A 23,904-nucleotide genomic window follows, 5' to 3' on the forward strand; every position below is an offset into this window, starting at 1 on the left:
AAGGGAGGGGTAATGGGGTACAAGTTACTCTTTGGGGAAATCCCAGTTGAACACAAGAAAGAAACTTTTCATGATAAGAACACACAGCCATTGGAATAATCTTCCCAAAGAAGTGGTGGATTCCCCAGCACTGAACACTTAAGATTCAGCTGCATGGGGTGCTGGGCCATCTTGTCTAGACTGTGCTTTTGCCAAGATAGGTTGGACAAGATAATCCTTGTAGTCCCTTTGAACCTGGTGTTCTATGATTTAGTGTCTCAAGCTATTTCCTCATAAACACAGACTTTTGTGGTTGTGGCTCAGGTCTTTCCATAAAGTAGGTATGAGCTAACTATTCATAAAATAGTAAAAACACATTAAGAAAATATTTACAGAGATTCAGTGTTCAGTTTAAGGTAATGAGAAATAAATGTAAAGCTACTTTTGGGCAACCAGAAATAAATGGGTCATAACCCACAAAGTAGGTACTTACACAGTCACTGTCTACTTTGTTCACAGTTCAGTCTCAAAAGTGTGATTTTTCAAGCAAGAGTGTAGCAACCGGGGCTTTGTGTTCTGGGAAAAAGAAACTAGGAGGGGGTAACTGAGGACAAAGTACCTCCTATTAAAAGAATGGGACTGATAGTTGCTATTAGAAGTCTGTATGGCTTTAAAAAGGAACGGGGCGTTGGTAAAGGAGGTTCCTGGGCACAAGAAGGGCATCTACAGTCATGCTGGAATTAAGAAAACTTTTGACTCTTCTGCCCTGCCACCAGCTGCATGTGCAAGGTGCCTGGCGTTCCTGGGGGCTGCTTTCTCTCGTAGGGCTCCAGTGAGAGCAAGGACAGAATGCCAGCACCTGCAGCCTGTGTAGTACCCCCACACCAGGCTGCCTCTCTGCATTCACAAGGGGCAAACCAATCCTCTTGAAAAAATAAAGCATTCTGATTTCCAGCAACATGAAAAACCCTACTCCTGATATAGGAAATGGATATTTTCATAAACAGTTAAATTCTCCTTGACACGCTCTACAAGTCTTTGAAAGCCTATTTAGACCTGCAGCTACACTAGACTTGTCCCTTAGGGGAGGTAGATTTATCATAGAATCTCAGACATTATCAGGCAGAAATACAATTTCTTAGAGAGAGGACGCAGCTGAATTTCTGCGTTGATGGCAGGACTGGCAACCACTTTAAGTCATCTGCTCTTGAAGCAGAGTGAATGGTAATAGTCTGGATTTGACGTTCTGCATATCCACTTTTCTAACAGTTCCATAGCTGCTCTGAACTCTGCCACTTAAAAAAACTCGCTGGCTAAATGTTTTAAGTCTTATCCTTTTGTAAGTCCCTTGCCTCGCTGTTACCATAATTCTGGCCCAATGTATGAAACCTCTATTAGATTAAATGGGAGAATATTCTTCCTGCAATTTATTGAATTTGAGCTGAACTCTAACAAAGAGTAACAGTGGTGCTGAACACATTATGAGCAGGAGCAGCAGAACTAATAATGATTTTTGACAAAACCAAGTTTCTTGTGCAAATACTCTTGGCAGTGGCTTTGAGGTGTCATGCTCGCCAATTTGTGAATTTATCTGTATTCTTTCTGCTCCTAAACCCTGTTCTCAAATGAACTTCACATGCTACCTATAAAAGGAGCTTTACCTTATCTAAATACATCTAAAGCTCAGACATTCTACAAATCTATCATCTCCTGTGTTAAAATAAATATTATTCTAAAAACATTATCTGGATGAGATACTCTGTATAGAACAGCCCCACATTTGGGCTGCAGACTTCCCAGGGGAAAGAACAGAGTTCTGCTCAACTAAAGCCAAGCTGCCCTTCATATCCTGCTTATGTATCTGCTCAGCATCCAGAAAGGTGACACACAGGATTCAGTACGCAACTTTACAAAATTCCATCTGGGTTTAATATCCAGACAAATTAGGCCAGTTGGCTGAATCCAGGAAAGGCACCATTCCCTTCAGCCTCCTGAGCGAAGATCTCCCATCATGGCTGAAGAAGAGGACAGCTTGCTGTCTCTCTTCCTTTGAATGGTCTCCTACCCGCAGGAAAATGGCAGTTTAGTCACTCTTTCTGGGAGTTTTTACATTAAATCTGAAAAACGCACAATGCCTATCCATTTTCTTCCCCTAGGAGGCTTAAATTTAAAAATATGGCCAAGTACATTTAGGCACAGAGTTCCCTGCCTCTTTTACAGAACATCCAGTTGCTCTGACAGAGTAGGGAAAGGGTAATCACGACCTGACCCAAATTGCTCTGCCAGCTCCTTAAAGCTAATATGCCAAGTCCATTCCTGTTTGTAAGTAATGAATCTATTTCTGTTAATAAAGGCTTGATAAAAAAAAATCAGCTATGTTTACATGAGAATCCCAAATAATGCCTAGATTGGCATGCTTTTTTCTTAAGATTTTTATTCTTTTAAAAGAATCCAGAAATTCTCTTACCATATGGTAAACCATGCAGTAATCGCATATATGCTATTAAAAGCAATTTAAGACATCTCACAGAACACCTGCATACCTGAAGCAACAGCTTTATTTAAAGTGACAAAAACTTGCAAAATTCATGTGTAGGAAGCTCCTGAACACAGAGAGAGAAATGAATGCAGCCTAAACACATACTTAATGGAAACAATCCTCTTACAGACAAAAAGATGAAATAAAGTATGTCATCTACTCACAAAAGAATAAGGAGGATTTTTGGAATAATCATCATAGTCCTCTAAAATCCAAGAGTCTACAGGAACATGTTTTAGACCTAGATTCTAAGAGAGAGGTAAATGTATTTACTTAAATCACATACATATTTGATTTACAAGGCCACCCATTGTTATGTCTCAGGCAACAGTCAAGCTATCAGGAAGCTATTTCACAGGTTATTCTATTTATACCAAGGTAAATAGGAGTAATCCCACTGGATTCTGAAATGCTTTCAACCCAAACCACTTTTAGGCAGATTGCATGTGGTTCAGAGACTACATTCTATCTAAGTCATACCACCACTTTTGCACTGTTTCAATGTATTTATGCGAAGTAGTACAACTGTAATTAGCATGTACTGTGTATGCTACATTTTATTACTGTTTTGCCAATACCTGAAAAAAGCTGTAATTGTAGCAAGGATAAGCCCTTTGGAAGACAGTTCCATGCCGGTTTGTTTTATAAAGAGGTCTTACAAAATGACTCAAGATCCTGGCAATAAAAATAAAAAATAAACAAAATATTTTTTTAAAAAATGATTTATTTTTCGTAATACAGTTGTATTCAATTCTGATGAGGTAGTACCCATCACTTCTAAACAGTAAGAAAACACTGACTTAACTTATAAACTAATACACTAAACCAGTAATGCTGAATGACACTCAAACATAACAAGTAGGAATTCAAGGAAGTAATAATTTTCAGTATTACGGTATTTCGACATCACCCTGACAAAAGAGAGATGCTACTTTTCTGTCGAGACAAAAGTTTACTCATTACTGAGGTCTTTCTGAAGAGGTTTGCGTCCTGTATTTTCCATACAGAATGATATAGAAAGAGTAGGTAGCAGCTGTGTTTGGTGACCGTGATTTTGAAGTTGCTACAAAAGCCAAATGAGAGCTTGGTTCAGCCAAAGATCATCTCCCCACAGACGTACTGATACAGGGAATTAACAATTAATTAACTAACAATTAATTAGTTAACACTTAAAGAAAATAATAATTAACTAACTAACACTTAAAGATGCTTAGAGAACTAACCCTCTAACCCACATCACAATTGCCTAGCCTTGCTTAGTTTTGTGTAATTTATTGTACGAGAAACAGGACTTCACTGGTGCCTTGCAAAGATAATAATCCTTGGGTGCACCCTTGGGTGAACTAGATAACAGAAACTTGGGCACAGGACAGGAGACACACCAGTTTTAACCAACTCAGCAGTCTGAGACCCAACCAACTCATCACACTGGACCAAAGGTGACCACGTACAAAGAAAGAGGACCTGGGTTCACGATCACTGCGCAGCTGCAACCAGGAAGAGCTGGAGGTGGAGACTATGGAATGGTCTCCTGTAACTCATTGCAATAAAAACCGCCTTCTTGGGGAGAGGTTATGAATATGTATAGGCATTCCTAAAAACTTTCATGAATATGTAACACTTTACTGTATTTAACCAAGCTCACAACTACTGTAAAATACACACATCTTGAGTGAATTTATTCCCTGTGTGTCTGATGTAATTGCATACCTTCCTTACAACCTCAAGGGTTGTAAGGTCATTTCCGCGCCTCAGTGCAGTTTGAGTTTAACACTGAGGGTGTCTCAGAGCTCCCTGAGCATCCTGCGATGCTCCGACCTCCCTCACAACTGAACTGCCAGCGATGGGTGTTCCACTGCACACCTGCCTGTCCCACAGCACTGGCAAACACATTTTGAACAGCTTTACTCACCTGTACAGCAGCTGGAATGTTTTATTGACTAAAAGCCGCTTGGAGACAGGGAGAAGGAGATAGCCCTGGCTGGCTGATTTCTTTGGAGAAATAGGTTAATTGCGGTTAGGACAGAAGCTGTGAGGTCTTGGTCTTCTAGAATATAGGCAGGTGCTGCATTCCTTCCATTTCCAGTAGCTGAGAGAACAGTTTTACATGACAGCCTTCTGGGAACAGATTGAAACATAACTTATGGTTATCCTATTTTGAAAACACTACCTTTTGTAAAGATTAACACATGGCGGGGGAGGAGGGAGAGAGGAAAATTTTGTTTTCATGTCTGGATATTAGTTCTTCCATTGTTTTCTCTTGCTTTTAGCTTTAACTTCAAATCCATGCTTTTGAAATATTTAAGCAAACCGTTATTTATCTTTTCATTCTCAGATTTGTTTTCTTCCAATCAAAGACTGTCCTCTGTGTTACCATTTTGTAACCCAAAACTACATTTGGAAACAGGGAGGATATCTTCAGTACTATTGTCAGTAGTGGGTTTGAAGTTAGAAATAATGGCTTCAGTTCTAGTATTGAAAAAACATCCCAGTCTCTTGTCCAGCAGATTGCTGTCGGTGTCTGCTGAACATCGGTAGAAGATGCTGTTTAATATTCATTCACATTATTTCCCATTGCATGATTGGCAGCTAAGAACTTTAAGAATTATGTGAGCGGGAGTTTCCACTGGAGGCCTATTGGTGTGTCTGAGGAAGGAAAAAACACACAACTAAAGATTCCATTTAGAGGAAGAAAATGTACTAGAGCTTAAATAGTGACCTCTCTGAATCTAGTAATGCTTTTGACCTTCATTATACTCTGCATACCAGGGATGCAGCTGTTGAAATTCCATGTCACAAGAAGAACCACAGAATCACAGAATGGTTGGGGTTGGAAGGGACCTCTGGAGATCATCTAGTCTAAGTCACCTGCTAAAGCAGGTTCACCCAGAGCAGATCACACAGGAACATGTCCAGGTGGGTCTTGAATGTCTCCAGAGAAGGAGACTCCACAACCTCACTGGGCAGCCTGTTCCAGTGCTCTGGCACCCTCAGAGTGAAGAAGTTTCTCCTCATGTTCAGATGGAACCTCCTGTGCTTCAGTCTGTGCCCAGACTCACCAAGACGATCCTAAAACTTGGTGTTAACCACATATTCTATAATATAATGCTTTCTCCTGACATCCAGCTCATTCCTGAACACACTGAACAAAAGCAATACCAGAACAAACTCCTGCCAGACCCCAATCTACGCCCTCTCACTTTGACAAACTGATGGCTACTGCTTAGTAAAGTATGTCAGCCAATTCTACAACTCTACAATTGTGATTTAACCTAGATCACATTTCCTGAAATTGTTCACAGCAGCTGCAAAGCAGAGCAGCACAAAAACCTTTCTAAACCTTAAATTACATTCACTACTGTGGGTTTAAAACACCAATCCAGTCACACTAATGAAGGAAATTAGATCAGTTTGATATTGCCTGTCCTTGACAAATACAGACTATGTTTTGTTCTGTTTCATTACTGCAGAGTAGGGAGATTTCCAATAAACTGTCTCCACTAATTTTATGTACTTAACTACCTTCTGCTACTTCTTCTTGTACAATAGTAGACCCTGACTTAAAACAAACAAACAAATGCAAACAACAACAAAAACAACAAACAAACGAAAAAAAACCCACCCAAACCCAAAACCCAACACCTTAGCGTTCTGTCCTTGTACCACAAAAGGTAAAGTCACACTTATTTAGAAGATCAGGTTAATGGAACAACATGACCAGACATTAGCTTCTCCCCTTTTGTTGCTCAGATGTGGGGTTTTTTTTAAAAAAGTTTTAGAACATTACTCAAATCTAATCACTTGAGATGTCAAAAAGAAATAGAGCAATATTCAGCAGTGCTGTGACAAAGCAACACTACCCCCTCAATCGATGGAAATTGTAAGGACAATGGAAATTGTCAGATTGTGTTGTTATCTTCTCTTAGGTATGTTGTTACAAACTCCACAGAATTTCTATATGTACTTTAATTTCTAAATTTTTTTATCTATGCAAATATTTTCCAGAATTTTAAATTAACCTTCACATCAATAGGTAAAGAATTATTTACTTCATATCTCTAATGCCAGGCAAAAAGCATATTTGTAATAAATATTTGTAATAAACATTTTAGTGCCTGAAAAATATGAAACCACACTCATCACAAAAGGTTAATGAAGGTGAACATACACTATCATGAGGGATGCAAACTGGAGATACCATCAGTTTATTTATGTATGCATTTAGGGAAAACAAGGTAGGTGAATGATTCGAAGTTTGGGTTGAAGTTTTTAATCTGCATAAACATTTCCTATACATTAGAACATATGGTGTGTAAGAAATGTTGTTTTTAATCAAAAGTACTGATGTGGTTCTTACAGTTCTAGGGTCTTCACTAAACTGGAAGAGAAAGCCCAGTACCAATAAAAGAAACCAGCCAAACAAAAATCTCCCTCTCTGCTGCTTACTACTCCTTTACTAATGAAAACCAGCATCAGAAATACAGAGAATCTACTGAATAAATTACACTAATAATGGAGTTAATGAATTGCATACTTAACACATCTACGAGCATCCTCAGGGTGTAACTACAGTGCAAAACAACACGCTCTAGAAGAGACTGAAGGTTTTTACTTGAACATACTGCTTGTTACCTCCCAGGTGCCCTTCCTTAACTTTAATGAAGACAATTTTACATCCATTAATAAAAGACTTCTGAGCACTCCAATTACAAAATATATAAGATGATAATTACCTGATTATATTTAATTCCACAGAGTACTAACATGTCTTTGCATGTATTCCTCTCACCTGCTCAGACTGGCTGGATGGCTGTGACAATAACTACTCAACTTAATTTGATATAATTATTAAAATATTATTTTACCTGCTCACGGCAATTTTGCCTTCATTATGCATCTTCTTCCAGGCATGAAACATTCCTTCTCCGCTGATACTTTGAGTTAGCTAAAGTAAGGAAAACAGATTTATTTAAATATCAGAAACATGTTTCAAAATGAGCACAAGGAATACAAAATAAAACAGTAAACCCAATTTATTTGACCAACGAAGTCCACCTGTGTTGTGCTACGTTTATTTTCAGGTGACTCAAATCTAGCGATAGGTCCGCTGGAAGTCTGCAAGTGTCCTGCAAAAAGAACACACCACTTTGGGATACAGAGCATGTGAAAGCACTTCTCAGAAGTTACCACTTACTTTTTTCCTTTGATATTTCACTAGAAAGTTTTAAGTTGTTACAAGCATGTATCTGTTAGTTTCAGTGAGCTGAACTTGGCTTTTAACAACGTACTTCAGACGTGTTTGCATTTGAAGAAGATGGGGACTTCAGATAGGGAGAAATAACTTCTATAAAACTTATTATGGTAGTTGAAGAAGAGAGGTGTGCTTTTGGGGACACATTAAGAAAGAGCTATGTGCCGAAAAAAAATGTCAACTTTTTACACTACACTAACAACTTTAACAAAGGGTGTCTTCCTACAAACCTTCTTTTGTGTATATTCTTAGCATATTACACCTCTAACATAATGCAGGTGCATTTGAAGTTCTCACTCATGAGAAGTGCTGATTCATGAGGTTTACAAGTCCTGGAAAAAAAATCTCAGCCTGGGGTGCAGAGCTCAGGGCATCCCTGGGACAGCAGGAGGGTTCACGCAGAGATGAACACGGGGTTGGAACCCCCCTGCAAAGGTGCTGTGACCAACCACCCGCACACCACTTGGCACTTCTTCAAATGACACTTCTCACCTGTACCCACGTGTGGGTGTGAGGTCCTCACCAGAGTCACAGAATCATAGAATTATTTTGGTTGGAAGAGACCCTCAGGATCATTGAGTCCAACCAAAACTTAACTCTAGCACTAAACCATGTCCTTAAGAACCTCGTCTAAATGCCTTTCAAACACCTTCAGGGATTGTGACTCCACCACTTCCCTGGGCAGCCTGTTCCAATGTCTGACAACTATTTCTGTGAAGATATTTCTCCTAATACCCAATCTAAACCTTCACTGGCACCATCTGAGGCCAGTTCCTCTCACCACTTGCTACCTGGGAGAAGAGACCAACCCCCTCCATGCTACAACCTCCTTTCAGGTAGTTGTAGACAGCGATCAGGTCTCCCCTCAGCCTCCTTTTCTCCAGGCTGAACAGCCCCAGTTCCCTCAGTCGCTCCTCATCAGACTTGTGCTCCAGCTTGTCCTACCAGCCCTCCACCTGACCTTTGGGTGGCAATGAGAGAAGGCCTGAGGAAGAGTCTGTGTGTTTTCTGTCAGAAGAGGGGAAAAAAAACCCCTTTGGTCCGGAGAGTAGCTACTGCCTGACAAGCTAGTATTGAATGTCCAGTTTTACAGATTTATATTTTAATCCCAAAGTTTCAGACAATATGACGAAAGCAATCTTAGCCTTTTTGCTCCAGCCCTCTGCAAACCCCAAACTGATTGTCTGGCAACGTTCTTTGGGATTTGCTGCCAGTTCTGTCAGTCATTGCCCTGTGCTGTGTAACCTTCTCAATGAGGGGCTGCTGAACTGCTGTGACAGGTGTGTTCCACTGCAACTAGTTAATTAAAATAATATCATGTTAAACACTCTATACAAACTGCTTTCAACTGTGCACACCTTGATTATATTGAATGGAGAAGTGGTTAATCAGTCATAAAAGGATTTCCCCACTCCCCCCACCCCCAGGTTTTAGATGTTCCTGTCTAGACCTATTCCACCTGCTTAGGTCTAGAATGTACTGATATTACATTTCATTTATTACAGGCAAGACAGAATGCATTTCAAAGTTTGCTCAGTTGCAAATCAAAGAGGAAAACTAATCCTCCAAGAAAATTTTGTGGATGAGAATATTCTGTTTAGTTACTATAAGAAGATTATATAACATGCATACTTGTCTGTCCCTAAGTATCTAGGAAAGTTTATAGACAAGAGAAACCATTTAAGAATAGCCACAATTTAGAGTTTTGCAACATAGATTCTAACCTGTTTGAAAAACTTACAAGTCCTTGTTTAGCGATGACATCTGGTAATGGACGTGTTCACATTCAGCTGGAGCAAGGGAGAGGCACTTCAACACAGCAGAGTTGTTACAGGATGGTTACAACTGAACTGTAAATGCAATGTTAGAAACACAACAGCCAGCATCATCATGCAGACTGAAAATACCAAATCATTTGTGATAAAAATATGGAGTATATCAAGAATGTTTCACAATGCAGAGTTTCATGGTTTTGTCACACTTCAGATTTCTAATTGCTCATTTCAAATCTGCTTTGGGTCAAACAGGTGTTGTACCAGCAGTAACTATAATGAATGTAAGCAATGAACGTTGCAGGTCTTGCAAAGAGCGTAAGTTCAGAACACCTTATTTTCTGAAACTAGGTGCAGATACCTTGCCATTGGTATTTCTGTGTGAGCTATTTGATTATTTACCTGTGATTCTATACAACACAGATGCAAATTATTAAGCATGTGCCGAGTGTGACCTGAATCCTATTGCACATTGTACTCCCTAGTTAGGAAGATGTACACCACCCAATTGTGGTACCTTGAAGGGAACATAAGGAACATTCAGGAACATTTGATGTAGTCCTCACAATCCACTTATAGAAAATATCATTAATAAGTGACTGTAGTTCAGTAGAATATATCTAAAGTTGCTGATCTGTTGTATGGAGTAAACAGAAATTGTTTGAAAAGATTCATCAGACTTGTTCTGTTGTTCTTAATAGCAGACACCTATAAAATGCACAAAAATTAATAAAGATGCTGCTAATCAAAACCAAATGTTTTGTAAACAAAAAATTATGATGTGAACTTTGTAAGTGATCTGAAACAATGATTTAACTTGGCAAAAAGTTAACTATAAACACCCAGAAGTTCCATTTCCTAGAAGGAATGTTGGTTTATTCTCATTACTCACAGCGAGTCAGAACAGGGAAAAAAAAAATCAACAGATCTAATTAATTACAAAACCAGTACCAGTTGATCTCCCATTTTGCTGTAAGTGGTACTCTGGCATCTACTGATCAAGGAACCTCTGTTTCTGCTATTTCACCGATCAACAGATTATCAATAGCTGCATTTTTCCTCGAGGCAAGTAAACACATCGCACACACGCAAAATGCACTTGATGACACAGCACACGCACCACTAAATCTACTAAACCTTATCGCCGATGAAGAGCTTTCAAAAGACCAAACTACTGTTTATCCCTGGCTATGCCAATGACAGCCACCACTACAGTGCCATAAAAGCCCCACAGAAAGCATTGCAGGTGCATGTGAGCAGCATGGAAAAAACAAACAAACTAACTAAACTCCACCAAAACCAAACCAAACCAAACCAAACCCCCAAAAAACAGAAAAACCCCAAACTAACTGGCCTTGGTAAGCCAAAGTTGCTTTTCACCCTCTGGTCTCAAATGCACAGGGCTGCTCTGGGCCAGGGCCACAGCTCCTGTCCTGCTCCTTACTCCACGCAACTGCCGCCATTCTGCAGCCAGCATGGAGCCTCACGCCCTGGGGCACCCCGCTGATGTCTGCCTGGAGCCACTGTGGCCCCACCGGGCTACCAGCTGCCTCAGCGTGGCTCCTTGCCAGCAGCCCAATGGCTGCCTCAGCCACAGCAGGGTGGGATGGCAGAGGCTCTGGCCTTGTGGGGCTGAGGTATCATGGTGGCTTAGAGCCTGTGGGCAGCACCCACCTCTCTCCTGGGTCTCTGCCTCAGTGTCTTCTCTTGTTGCCCCTTCTACCACCATACCCTGGCCTCAGACCCACCACTGCATCAGCCCCAAGACATTGCCCATGTCTGTCACCCTACAGGGATGTCCTTCCTCCCACCGCCATGTCCTGGGGCCTATGGCCACGTCACCTTTCTGGCTGCTGGGAGTGGGAAGAGCCCCACTGTCTCTTGGCTGTTTCACAGCTGCTGGATGCATGGTCACCCTGGCCCTTTTCTGTGTTATTTCACAGAAACAGGAAATTATGTTGGTTTCCCTCTCTTCCCTCTCAGCTGAGCTCGAGGCTGGTCTCTGGTGTCCCTGTCAGTCTGACCCTCTCCTTCTCCCCTGTGCCTCTCTGTTGCTCCCCTCTCCCCAGCTTTCTGTTGACCCCACTTCTGCCATCCCCTGTGTGACAGCTGACTCGTTCTTGCTGGGAATCCTGTGCGGCAGCAGCAACTCTCACAGGGTGCTAGGGAGGACCCTGAACACATTTAATACTTAACATCAAACTTAACTGCTGTAGCATAGCTGAGTGACACGTTCATATGAGAAACCAGCATCTACCTCAACTGCTGCTGCACCTCCACCAGCCTCAAGAGCGTTGACAGTGAGAAACCTAAAACCCGCAGATTATATATATATATATATATATACACATATATATATACACACACATATCTATGTATTTTTTTTTTTACAACAATCAACTCCTTGTCATTGAGAGGCTCTTCCTGATGAGTAACTGCTGCTTCTCCACGATTTCCTTTCATCAACAAGAGGTAAATGGTTACCTAGTTCCAGCAGCCCGACCCTGTCCTCTGCAGTGCTTGGTAGACTCTCTACCCAAAGATGTCTGCAAACAGTGGAGAAAATTTCTGTTGAAAAATAATTTCTTTGTTAATTTAACTCCAAAATGGCTACTGTAAAAGATCATACTATCTCTAATGGATTTTTTTTCCACAGAAAAAGCGCAACATATTTAAGAATAGAACCATAAAACTCAGAACAAACATCTTTGCACGTGTTTTTGAAAAGAAAAAAAAAAGAGAGATTTCTCCAATTAGAAAAGTCTCTCTCATTTTCTCCTAAGTCAGGCCAGATCTTTGATGCCATAGTTGCAATTATTCTCATGCAATAAATTCCTACGATGTACAAGGCAATGCTAATTCAAGTTGGTCAAGTGAATACTTTTTACAAGACTATTTCATTAACACACCTCCAGGAACTACATTCCCTCCCACTGAGGATGTTTAAGAGAAGGAGTAAGAATCAGCACAATAGTAATTAAATACTTTTATTTATTTATTTTTATTACACAGTATTTCCTTCCCCACAGATTAATAAAAAAAATCATAAGACATTAAATGTAGAGCTATCAAAATACGGTGCTATTGAATCTGTTGCTCCTTTTGGAAGACAATCTGCTTTAGTATTATTCAGAAACATCATTGCTGCCTACAGAGTCATGAACCATTTTTCCCCAACCTAAATATCCATAATGGATCCAAGGCACACAACATTTTTAACCCAGTACTCAGTACAGAAATATGCCACATCAAAAGGTATAAGAATTATTATTTGAAGAGAAAGTTTATTAACAATAAAGGCAGATTAAGCTGTTGCCAGAAGGTGTATTATTCTACTGGTGAAGATCAGAGTTTTGATTTCTTCTGAAAGAAGCTGACAACAGCATTTATGCATTCATCAGACAACCACCTCTCCTTCAGGACTTCACACTCTTTACTGCTGACTGCATGGAGCTTCTCCTTTTCTATACCTCGGATGAGCTGCTTTGACAGTGCCAAAGACTGGAGGAGAAAAGCAAGGAACATTAGGAAGTTACGCTTTCTGGATTTTCACGTGTCAGAAAGTATCACAATAAACACATGGGAATTCAAACAGTCGTATTAAGATTGTACTTTTTAGCTTTTAGTCAATCTTTTAGCTGGATGTAATTATGGCATCTAAGAGTGCTAATAAATTGGAGGAGGTTCATGGGAAGCAAAACAGCAGCCCACACCAAGTGCTCATAATCAGAGTAGATGGGCATAAGAAGCAAAACCTGCTCAACTGCCTGGAGTGCCAAATGCAACTTACATTATCAGCAGCTGACACAAGTGTCTCCTCTTGCCCAAAGTAACATAATCCCATTGTGACTCAAGTAGTTTTGCAAAACCTAAACTAGTGAGCAGGATGACCCAATTCAGCAAAGAGTGAAGCCGTGCAGCATCATCTTGAGCATCCAGAGTGCACACAGTACAATTAATATTGCAGATCCAGCCATAAAGCTCTTAAACCTGAACTATTGCCAAAATAAAAATCTAAGGGAAAGCATCCAAAGCATGCACACAGAGACTGCAAGTGGATTAGTTAGTTTTTAAGGCTTTTCGGACACAGAATCTCAGTGCACAGTGCACTGTCTTAGATTCAGCCAGGGTAGAAGAGAGGTAACTGTCTCACAGTAGCGGAGGGACAGGGACAGATCTATACTTGAAGGAAAGTATATGGAACCATGTTATTTCGATTAAGGATTAAGCAAAACCAAGAAACAAGGTAGGTTGGACAGGAGGATTGGGAATGCTACAGGCTTACAAGGAGGAGAAAAATTTTGAATACTGACATTTTTCGGGAGGCTTGCATAAGCTTCTAATCTCGCCCAAACTTCCTTCTGAAAAGTCCTGTCGGGGAAGACTTCAGTGACAAGTCCCTGGACACAGGCATCTGCTGCAGTCAGCTTTTTATTGAAAAGCAAAACCTCATTTGCCTATATAAAGAAAAGTAGAAGGTGTGATTCAACAAGATGCAAGACTTGAGTAACCTGATAGGAAAAGTACAAGCTTCCAACTCACATTTATTTTACTCTTTTGCTCATTAATGTCTGCCCTCAGAAAGAAGCACAGAATCCCAGAACAGATGAGGCTGTAAGGGACCTCCAGATACTGTCTAGTTCAAAACCCGTGCTCAACAGGGTCAGATGGACCAGGCTGCCCAGGACCGTGTCCTGTTGGGTTTTGAGTCTCTCCAGGGTGAAGATGCTTGTCCAAGGATGAAGACTTCATGGCATCACTGCACAACTTTTTCCTGTGTTTCACCACCTTCACTATAATTTTTTTTTTACATTCCAAAGGAATTTCTGGTGTTTCAATTTGTACTCCCTTCCTCTTGTCCTGTCACCCAGCACCACTGACAAGGATCTGTCTCCATCTTCTTTACACCCTCCAATCATGTTTTATAAACATTGGTAATACTCCCCAAGCCTCCTCTGCTCCAGTAAAAGCAGCCCCATGCTGTCTCAGCCTCTTCTTGTATGTAATATGCTCAAGTGCCTTAATCATCTTTGTGGCTCCTTGCTGGGTCTTCTCTAGTATGCCCATGTGTCTCTTGTAGCTGGAGCACAGACTCAAACACAGAACCCACTGGTCTCACCAGTGTCAAGCAGGGGGGAAAGAATCACCTCCCTCAACCTGCAGGCCATGCTTCACCTAATACCATCCAAGGACGCTGTTGGCGGTCTTTCCTGTAAGGGCGCATTGCTGGTTCACAGGCAGTTTGCTGTGCACCAGGACACACAGGTCTTTCTCTGCAAAGCTGCTTTCCAGCCAGTAAGCCCCCAGCATACACCGGTCTGTGGGATTACTTCTTCTCAAGTGCAGGACTTTGCCTTTTCCTTTGCTGAAGTCTACAAGATTCTCCAATTCTCCAGCCTGTCCAGGTCCCTTTGAATGGCAACCCATCTGGTATAACAACCATTCCTCTCAGTTTTGTATCATCTGCTGAGGGTACTCAGTCCCATCATCCGGGCCATGATGAAGAGGTTAAACAAGTATTAGACTGAGCATCAATCCCCAGGCTACAACACTAGTGACTGACCTCCAGCCCCTCTTGTTCTCCATGTGTCTACATGTCTTTTTGAGCAGAGCTCCAAGGTTGCCACCTGGAATTACCTCATCATAAACATGTTTGTTAACTTCCTCCGGTGACTTCCAGATTTCTAGAATGGGCACTGGTAGGCTATATCTCACTGAACAGACTACCCCCTCATACTTCGATGTTTATGAAGCATTTGCTCTACTCCTTACAGATTTAAAACCTGCTCACAAAAATACAATATAATAATGCAGACAATAATATAACAAGCATTTGAAACTCTCTAGATTTTTTTCTGTGGGATAATCAAAAGAAGCAGAAGGGAAGTTATGCCATCCTGAGAAAAGAAAATTTAGATTCTGCTGTGTCTCCCTTTTTCTTTTTTTAATTACTATTATTTAGGCTCCTTACTTCTGGAGTAGACAGAGAAAAGAAGAGTATGGGCAGAAGACCAATATATATTAGAACAAAACAGATCATACAAGAAGTCTGGCTGTAAATACATACATGAATTGCTTCATGTTCACAACTGGAGGAATGGTTGACTACAGGTTTCCCACAGGGTTGGCAGAAGCCCTGCAACACTTGCTCCCTTGCCTGATAAAGGCAGCCTACCAACCCATCTCTTACAAGTGCTCTTTTGCTCTTTTTTTTAAACTCTTCTTTACATCATTCCCTCTCATCTCTGGAAGAAAGATACAATCTTTCACCACATAGAAATTGTCTTAAGAATGTGGAGGAAGCCATGAGAAAGAAAAACCTTCACCAGCATCACAGTATGGCTTTAGAAGTGGTCACTACTCTCTTAAAGTGCCTGTGCTAACACTGCCATTACATTTCTTGATCTTTGGTTCTAAAGATGCAAACAGGAGCTTGCTTTGAGGACTCTTGATGGGACTCCACTTGCTCTTACCAACACACACAGGTCAAATGATCTCACATACAGTGCAGACATTCTTACCTTGGCTAAGCCCATGATTTTTGGAAACAGATAAGAGGAACATCCTTCTGGGGTCTGTCCAAGTTGACTAAATGGACAGTGAAATGTAGCCTAGGGAAAAGAAAAAAAGAACACGAACAAAACAAATCAAACTTCACAACAGAGCACAGGATTAAAGTACTAGGATTTAGTTTTCATTTTAAAGTTTCTACTGTGACAGAGTTCACCAGAAACACAACTGAACTGTTAGCATAATAGGCTTTAAACATCATCCAGTGACACCACTTCATTCTCTCAATGCACCCAAGAGCCGACTTTGTCTGTATAATTCAATTCCCTTATCATAACAACCCCATTGATGAAGTTCCCTTATTTTAATACAGCGCTCAGAGAAACTATTTTGTATGTGCATACAGAGAGGACGTTCATACATATCTGCCCTAATAGTTATGAAACACATAACCCAGATAACTTAAGAGGCAAAGAGCATTTTGCTTTCTGAAGGCACACTAAGTTTATTCTGCTCCTGAAAAATTCAAGCAGCTGAATCTCCTTCCCACAAATTTTATGCAAATTTAAAAAGAACCTGTGGCAGAAATGCACCATGAGATCACACAAAACAATAACCTAATTGTAAGGATAGAATTGAACTACAGAATTTTATGTTTTAACATCTCACATCAACTTTAAGCAAGGAAGACAAAATGCTTGCCTTTATTTCCATTTAAAAATATGAACTGATACACAAAATTGCCAATGCAGCTTTCCCTTTAATAGAAGGTGATCCTCTCTCACTGTACTACAGATGGCCATACAGTAAGAAACACCAATGGACTTCCTAGCAAGAAAGTGACATTTATATCATTTAAGAAAAGATTAGACAACATCTGCCAGGGTACAGGCTAATATTGGCAATGGTTAAGTAAGGGGAGATTAACTATACTGAGGTACAAACTAGTGCCCCATGAACTGGAGCAAAACCCAATGCAGAAGGCAATGTCAAGTGACTGCCCAAAACGCTGACCTGTTGTCAGACTGGCCTGTGCAGCATCCTGCCAACATGGCTGATAATGATCTGCTCTGGGAATACCTGGCTGAGAATAAAATCAGATCCCGGACACAGCAAAGCTGGCCACTCCTGCAGTAGGTACTCAAGGCTTAAGGCACTCCAACCAAACTACTGGAGAATGTGAAATCAAGTAGTCATTTGGATGAGAATGAGCTTACTGCATGGGAATTCACAAAGGGAATAACAGAGAACAATCACTTCTGAGAAGGCTTCAATAAATGTGAAGTTAACAGGAAAGTTCTCATGAAGACTAATCTAAGTGAAAAGACAAGTTAGACCCTACAGAAATCCTCAAAGAACTGCTACCAAGGGCACAAGTTAAAGCTGTCCTAGTACAGGTAGGAAGGTACTAACAGATTGTCTCAGCTAAATAATGAGCTTGTCACTGACTTTAAATATAAGTACACAGTGAAAACTACATCAGACAACTAAGTATAAAACTAATGTAAGCACACAGAGATTAGAAAAAATAGAAATACAAGGCAAAAATAAGATGCATTTACCAATGATTACGTTTACAACTGTTAAAAGGAAGTTGAAGTATGAATCTCAAACCATTCCGGAAAGCAGAATAATATTAACAGACCAAAACGTAATGTTTATTTGGATTAAACTTCAACTAAATCTATATTAACTTATGGCTGTAAGGAGATATTATGCTGAGGCAGAAGAGATTAGAATTCAAAACAATCTTAATAAAATAGAGAGGTATGAGTAAGAAGACTATTTAATATGGACAAGTTAAAGTTTGGCAGGAATAACCTTGTATACAGTATACAATACATGACAGAAACAACTGTGTAACTGCCAACTCCACAGTAAGGGATCCAGGTGCTACAGCAGATCACAATATGTAAATCAAAAAACACTGTGTGAAGTCAAAACCGAAATACAGCCTACAGAATGTGGAGAAGTTCTGCTCTACTTTGCTTCAGTAAGACATGAGCTGGAGTCATGTGTCTAGTTTGTACCACCATGCCCAAAGAGACACAGAACAACTAGAAGGAGTCCAAAGGAACACGACTGCAGTCCACACCAGGCAAAACTGAATGAATTCCAGCTCTTTAGCTCAAAAAAAACAAAGGATTGAGAGAGTGGATGTAAACCTAAGATATATTTAACAGTTTAAGTACACTGATGGCTGCTGTAAGGGAGGATGAAAACAGTTGGTTCTTTCAATTCAGGAACAAGAAACAAGAGGTTCACCCTACAGCAGAAATGATCAGATGGCAGGGGAGGAAGAGGGAGAACCCAACATTTTTTCTGATAAAAGATCTTGGAACTGGAATAGGCTGAATAAATCATGCATGTTATGCAAGCGTATGTCAGGAGTAACATGGTCCTAGCTAATCCTGTAACGAGGCAAGCAGAAGGAGTTGGTCCCTTGCAGCTAAATTTTCCTAAGTCTCCCTGTTGGATTGCATTTGTCACTGTGACTTTTGAGGAAAGTCTGACGCGGTGCTGCAGCAGGAATCAAAGTACCACCCATCGCAGACACTTCTGCAAGCAAAAGTTTGCCTAATATTAAGACCTTGAGTTAAATTCTGTATCTGTTTAACAACCTTATACAAATGAACAGCACAAAACATAAAAAATAAGCCATATAATGGAATTCGGCGCTATGCCTTAATATTGCTTCTGGTCATGTGTTTGGCAAGTTGTCTTAAAAGGAATCTTAAGCTGAATAAACCAAAGCTTTCCCAAAGTTATCTTGGAATACAGAATAGATAAAAACGCTAGTCACTACACTTCCACTCCATAATAAAGTTTTGCTCCCCCTTTTACACCTGAAAGGGGCCTTAGAACCATCATTTCACATCAGCTACTCTTTACCCACTGATACAGTAAAGAGTTTCTCAACTGGAGTCAGTAACTTGATAACCATAATTACAGCAGGAAATTCCATGCACATTAACCACTGGCTGATGCACCCCTGTGCTGGTAATTGAGATAAGTGTTCCTTGACGTGATATAAAAAGGCTTTCCACTTGTGCGTTCTTTCCTGTCAGATTACCCCAAACCAAATAGTATTTGCCACAGAAAGGCTTGAAGACCACCTTGGGATCAGCTATGTAACATACTTACCCTGTCAGAAGCATAGACAATGTCACACAATCCAAGGAGCGTTACGCAGATTCCAACAGCTGGGCCATTCACCACTGCAATCAGTGGTTTAGGAAAGTCAATAAAATGACTCACAAACTCTCTAGAGAAAAGGAAATCAGAATATAAGAGACACATCCTAGTCATCTTCAGCAAATATAAACAACTTTCAAAACACATGATTAGATATTGCATAAGAAAACCCACGAGCTAGATTCTATGTAGCATATGTTTTAGTCCGTTTCCCAAACAAATTCTGTTAAAGAAAATAAGAATTATCTGGAATACCTGTATTTCCTTAGCAATGACAGCACAGCTTCCCTGCTTCCTCCAACCAGGTTAGGAAAGTGCTGTCCTCTTCAGCTACAGTTACTGTATATGGCTCATTAGCAAGAACAGTCTCTTGCCCTGTCACTCTGTCTGCCTGTGTACCCATCCCAACTCCACCCATGGGATGATATCCATTCCCTTCACAGATTCTGTTCTGCGGCAAAGCCCCAGCAGGCACCAACCACAACACAAAATTCCCTTGTGCCGTTCTGCCTGGATTTGAGAAACAGTGTTTTGTTTCACGTGCCAGATACCTCTCCATCCAAGAAGTGCAAAATACATTCTCACAATATAATATTTTCCAGATGTGAACAGTGTTGTAAAAACTCCACTTTGTGGCATCTCTGTGCATCAGTTGCAATGAAGCACTGTTCCTGTGTAATAGCAACAGCACAGCAAATAGTCTCCTCACATGAGCAAGACGAAACTCCCTAAAGTACATGTGAGGCTATCCATTGTGTTGAACACCCTAAAAAAATACTGCAGGCTGGAACGCTTGCCAGATACCACCAAATAAACATCTTTGCAACAGATTCAGACTGCATGATTATCACTTTGTAGAGGCAACTGTGATCCACAGACAGCTTGCCTAAGGAAAAGCTGTAAAACTGAGTACTTTACTTGCAGTTCATCTTTAACATACAAATCAAAAACATTGTTTGCTTTTCTGTGTGTTTTAGGTTTTCCATCAATTGCAAGTGCGTGAGGAAGCAATCCAACTTGCAAGCATCTCTTAGATGTAATCATCATATACAGAAGTAAAAGAGAAGACAAAATCCGCTTAAATAGGGAAGAAAAAAACATGTTGTTTGTCCCCCCAAAAAACATTTCAGCCCCCATGTCTTATGATGCCCCAGATCTCCTTGGCCTCAGAAAAAAACAAAGTTAGTTTAACAGGTAGGTTCGGACTTAAAGATGGAACCAAGATGTCAGAACTCCTAGGCAATTTTGAACAAGTTCCTTACACCTTGTCTCTATTCAAAGAAGTCTGCCAGTGAAGGTATTCTGGCATGTCCTGCTAGTGCAGACACTGTTGGATACCAAAAAACCCACACATTTTTCACTGCAGCTTACCAACTATACAGTCCAAAACTTTTTTTTTTTCCCATTATATCTGCATGTACTTTGAGGACTAACAAATAAACCCAAGTCTTTAGCATCACTGTACATAAAAAGATTTATAATATTCACCTCACTTCCTCATTTATTTCACACAATCAATACTACTTCTCCCACATGATCTTTGTGTTTATGCACATGGTGAACCCTTGGACACAGTCACCTCCATGGACATATTGTAGCATAACTGGGTCCGTGCTGTCATGTTTTCTAATAATGCCTGCAAATTTTATTTTACCCATTACAGGAACTTATGCATATATGAAAGCAAGATGCTCTACTTGAGTAATACTGCTCCATCTTCTGCCATCTTCTTCATTTCAGTAGGTTTGACACCAGTAAAATTACTCAGATCATTTCCACTACTATAGTAGTCTCCGTTTCCTGCAGAGAACACATATGAATAAATGCACCAATGGTTCCTGAGTAGGGAAGAGGAGCTTCCATTTATTACATTTACAACATAATTTCATTTTAAGTGTCCAACAGCATTAAGTAATCAGAGGGACTGTCTCAAAGTATACACATTACCTTAAAGGACACATATGGTTTAAAAATAAGTTTTGACTGACAATTCACTGAAAAACAACGAGTAAAAAGGCAAAGATTATTCAACTTGAAAGAAGGAAAAAAAGATTATTCTTTCTGTAATAGTGCCAGATAGGAAAACATTTATTATATTTCTTTCCCTGAATACTTGCTCAGGTTTTTTTTTTCTGTCAATTCACAATCATCCACAAAGCAAGATGTAAGAATTTATTTTTTTTTAACAGGAACATGGAAATTTAAGTTTACGCATCTCCCTTCATCCCTCTTCAAGCTGATGAAGGCATCAAAAGTACACAGAATATCCCATTTAACATGTGGTAGAAGTTTTGTGTTTTTTATGACCAATTAAGGAAAAGGCTTTGCATTCTAAGGATATGCATTGCATTGAAATCACTGTACTCAAAAGTGTATCCTTTAACAAGAAGCAGATAACCTGTTAGTAAATGTGTAAGTCAGTTTGAGGCACCATCAAAAAAGCAAAGAGAAGCCAGAGTGCATGATCTCACAGAATCACAGAATGTCAGGGATTGGAAGGGACCTCAAAAGATCATCTAGTCCAATCCCCCTGCCAGAGCAGGAACACCCAAATGAGGTTACACAGGAAGGTGTCCAAGCAGGTTTTGAATGTCTCCAGGGAAGGACACTCCACAGCTTCCCTGGGCAGCCTGTTCCAGTGCTCTGTCACCCTCACTGAGAAGTAGTTCCTTTTCAAATTTAAGTGGAACCTCTTGTGTTGCAGCTTGCACCCACTGCCCCTTTTCCTATCATTGGTTGTCACTGAGAAGAGCCTGGCTCCATCCTTGTGACACTCACTCTTTATATATTTGTAAACATTAATGAGGTCACCCCTCAGTCTCTTCCAAGCTAAAGAGACCCAGCTTCCTAAGCCTTTCCTCAATTTAATTGTCTAAGTCATCCTGTGTTCCATGAGGACACTGACAGAACACGACCTTTCACTGGTGAGCACATCTGTTACTTTACCCTGGAGTGCTCCTCCTAACTACATAAAATGGAACAGAATGGTTTGTGCACGGGTATTCGCTATTTGCTTTTAGCTTTACATGTGTTAGACATTCCAGTTGTGTGAACTACCCTTCTCATTTTGTAAGGGTTGTTGTGGCTGGTCATTGCTACTGAGAGGAAATTCAGCATCCTGGGAATACAAGATGTTGGTAAAGGAGACAGTAGAGAAGAATATATGTGCAATTACCTCAGAAGTAATAAGTAAATGGGCTTAAACCCAAATTCACTTTGTGTCCACACAACTTAGCTGCCAGCCAAAGCTTAAGCTTTATCTAATTTCCTAAAAGCACGTCTATCTGCAACAAGGCCAGGCCAGGCAGGCAGCACCTGCTGTCAGAAGCTCTGTCCCTCCCACCTGCCCTTGCTGCTCTATTGTTCAGTCAGCAGAGATGGACCAAGGAGTCCTCTCGAGAATCCCAATGACATGTCCCCAGAGCTGCCAGGCTTCACAGGCAGTATGAGTTTGGGCTGCCCTTCCACACTCTTGCTACAGGCATCCAGCTGTGCACATCTGGTGAGTGGGATGTACATAGCTGGGCCAGGTTGCAGCTTGTTTGGTCAATCCTTTCCTACAGTGGCCACAGGAAAAGAAAAAAAATCAATATAAAGCATTGGGGTTTTTTCTGCTGATCATAAATAAATATGCAGTATAAACTTCCTACAGGCCATACCAATGTAAGATTTGAGGGGCTTGTTTTTAGCATGTTCTAATGTATCACAGATGTAGAGAAAATTGACTGAACCCACACCAACGCCACCAACAGTAGTGCAGATGCTGTGGAGCAGATATCAGCTACTCAAAAGTAACAAAGCCCTTAGGAGTATTCCATGTCTATCTTCTCATCTCAGAGAGATGTTTTGATTTAACAGCAAGCTTGGTAGAGAATTTGAAGCACCATCTTGAAAGAATTGTGCCAAAACACTTCAGAAAATTTTTAGTCTGTACTGTCTGTACTAGAGGAAATAATTTCCTCACTTACACAATTCTATCTTAGTCTAGATACAGGTAGATACTTCATATCAGTACTGTACTTTGGCATAATACAAAACAAATCTAAGAGAAGCAATATGAAGTGTGGTACCAGTAATAACTGCAATGGTAGAATCATCTTTTCCAGCTTCTTCAAGCGCTTTAATAATTTCTCTGTACATCTGTGTAATAGGAAAATCAACAAAGTACAAATGAGATGCTGCAAAATATCAGAAAAAGAGGATTCACACTGACAACAAGGAACGTGAGAGACAGATTAACTATGGTCCATTTAAGTATGAAAAAAATTGCATCCACAGAAAGTTAAGTATTACATGTGACATATTTCTGATCATAAAGACACATGCTTGCACTACTCAAGACTTCCAATGGAAACCTAAGGGACAAATTAACGTCCTTTGGAAAACATACATTAACTGGAAAACTCTAGTTTTAAAACCTGAGAAGCAGTTTAAGTGGACAATATCAGCAGCAGTGGGGTGAAGTCCCTGTTCTGGTATCTTTGCAGTTGTGAAACAGCGTGATCACATTTCCAACTGGATGGACTTCCTTATGAAGACAGCTGTAGGATCTGGGAGCCTATCTAGACATCTACGCAACAGTGCTGAGTCAAAGTAGGCAGCACACGTGCTTTGTTATACATAAGGTTACAGTCAAATCTTGTATCCACAAAGCAGGC

General features: G+C 40.4%; 1 protein-coding gene across 6 annotated transcripts in view; it reads right to left on the minus strand.

Annotated features, from left to right (window-relative positions):
* Nucleotides 1-12,512: 12,512 nt before the first annotated feature.
* The window catches only part of ECI2 (enoyl-CoA delta isomerase 2), a 39,183-nt gene continuing 27,791 nt past the window's right edge, over nt 12,513-23,904 (minus strand). For all 6 annotated transcript variants that reach the window (XM_082044142.1, XM_082044147.1, XM_082044145.1 and 3 more), the window contains 6 exons: nt 23,317-23,386; nt 20,944-21,046; nt 19,196-19,316; nt 16,063-16,152; nt 13,855-13,998; nt 12,513-13,042 (listed from right to left, as the gene is read on the minus strand). In XM_082044142.1, the coding sequence (XP_081900268.1) occupies nt 12,887-13,042; nt 13,855-13,998; nt 16,063-16,152; nt 19,196-19,316; nt 20,944-21,046; nt 23,317-23,386 (684 nt within the window). In that variant the 3' untranslated portion in view covers nt 12,513-12,886. The remainder of the gene's footprint in view (nt 13,043-13,854; nt 13,999-16,062; nt 16,153-19,195; nt 19,317-20,943; nt 21,047-23,316; nt 23,387-23,904) is intronic.

This window comes from Streptopelia decaocto (assembly GCF_964273445.1).
Source record: "Streptopelia decaocto genome assembly, chromosome: 2".
Lineage (NCBI taxonomy): Eukaryota > Metazoa > Chordata > Aves > Columbiformes > Columbidae > Streptopelia > Streptopelia decaocto.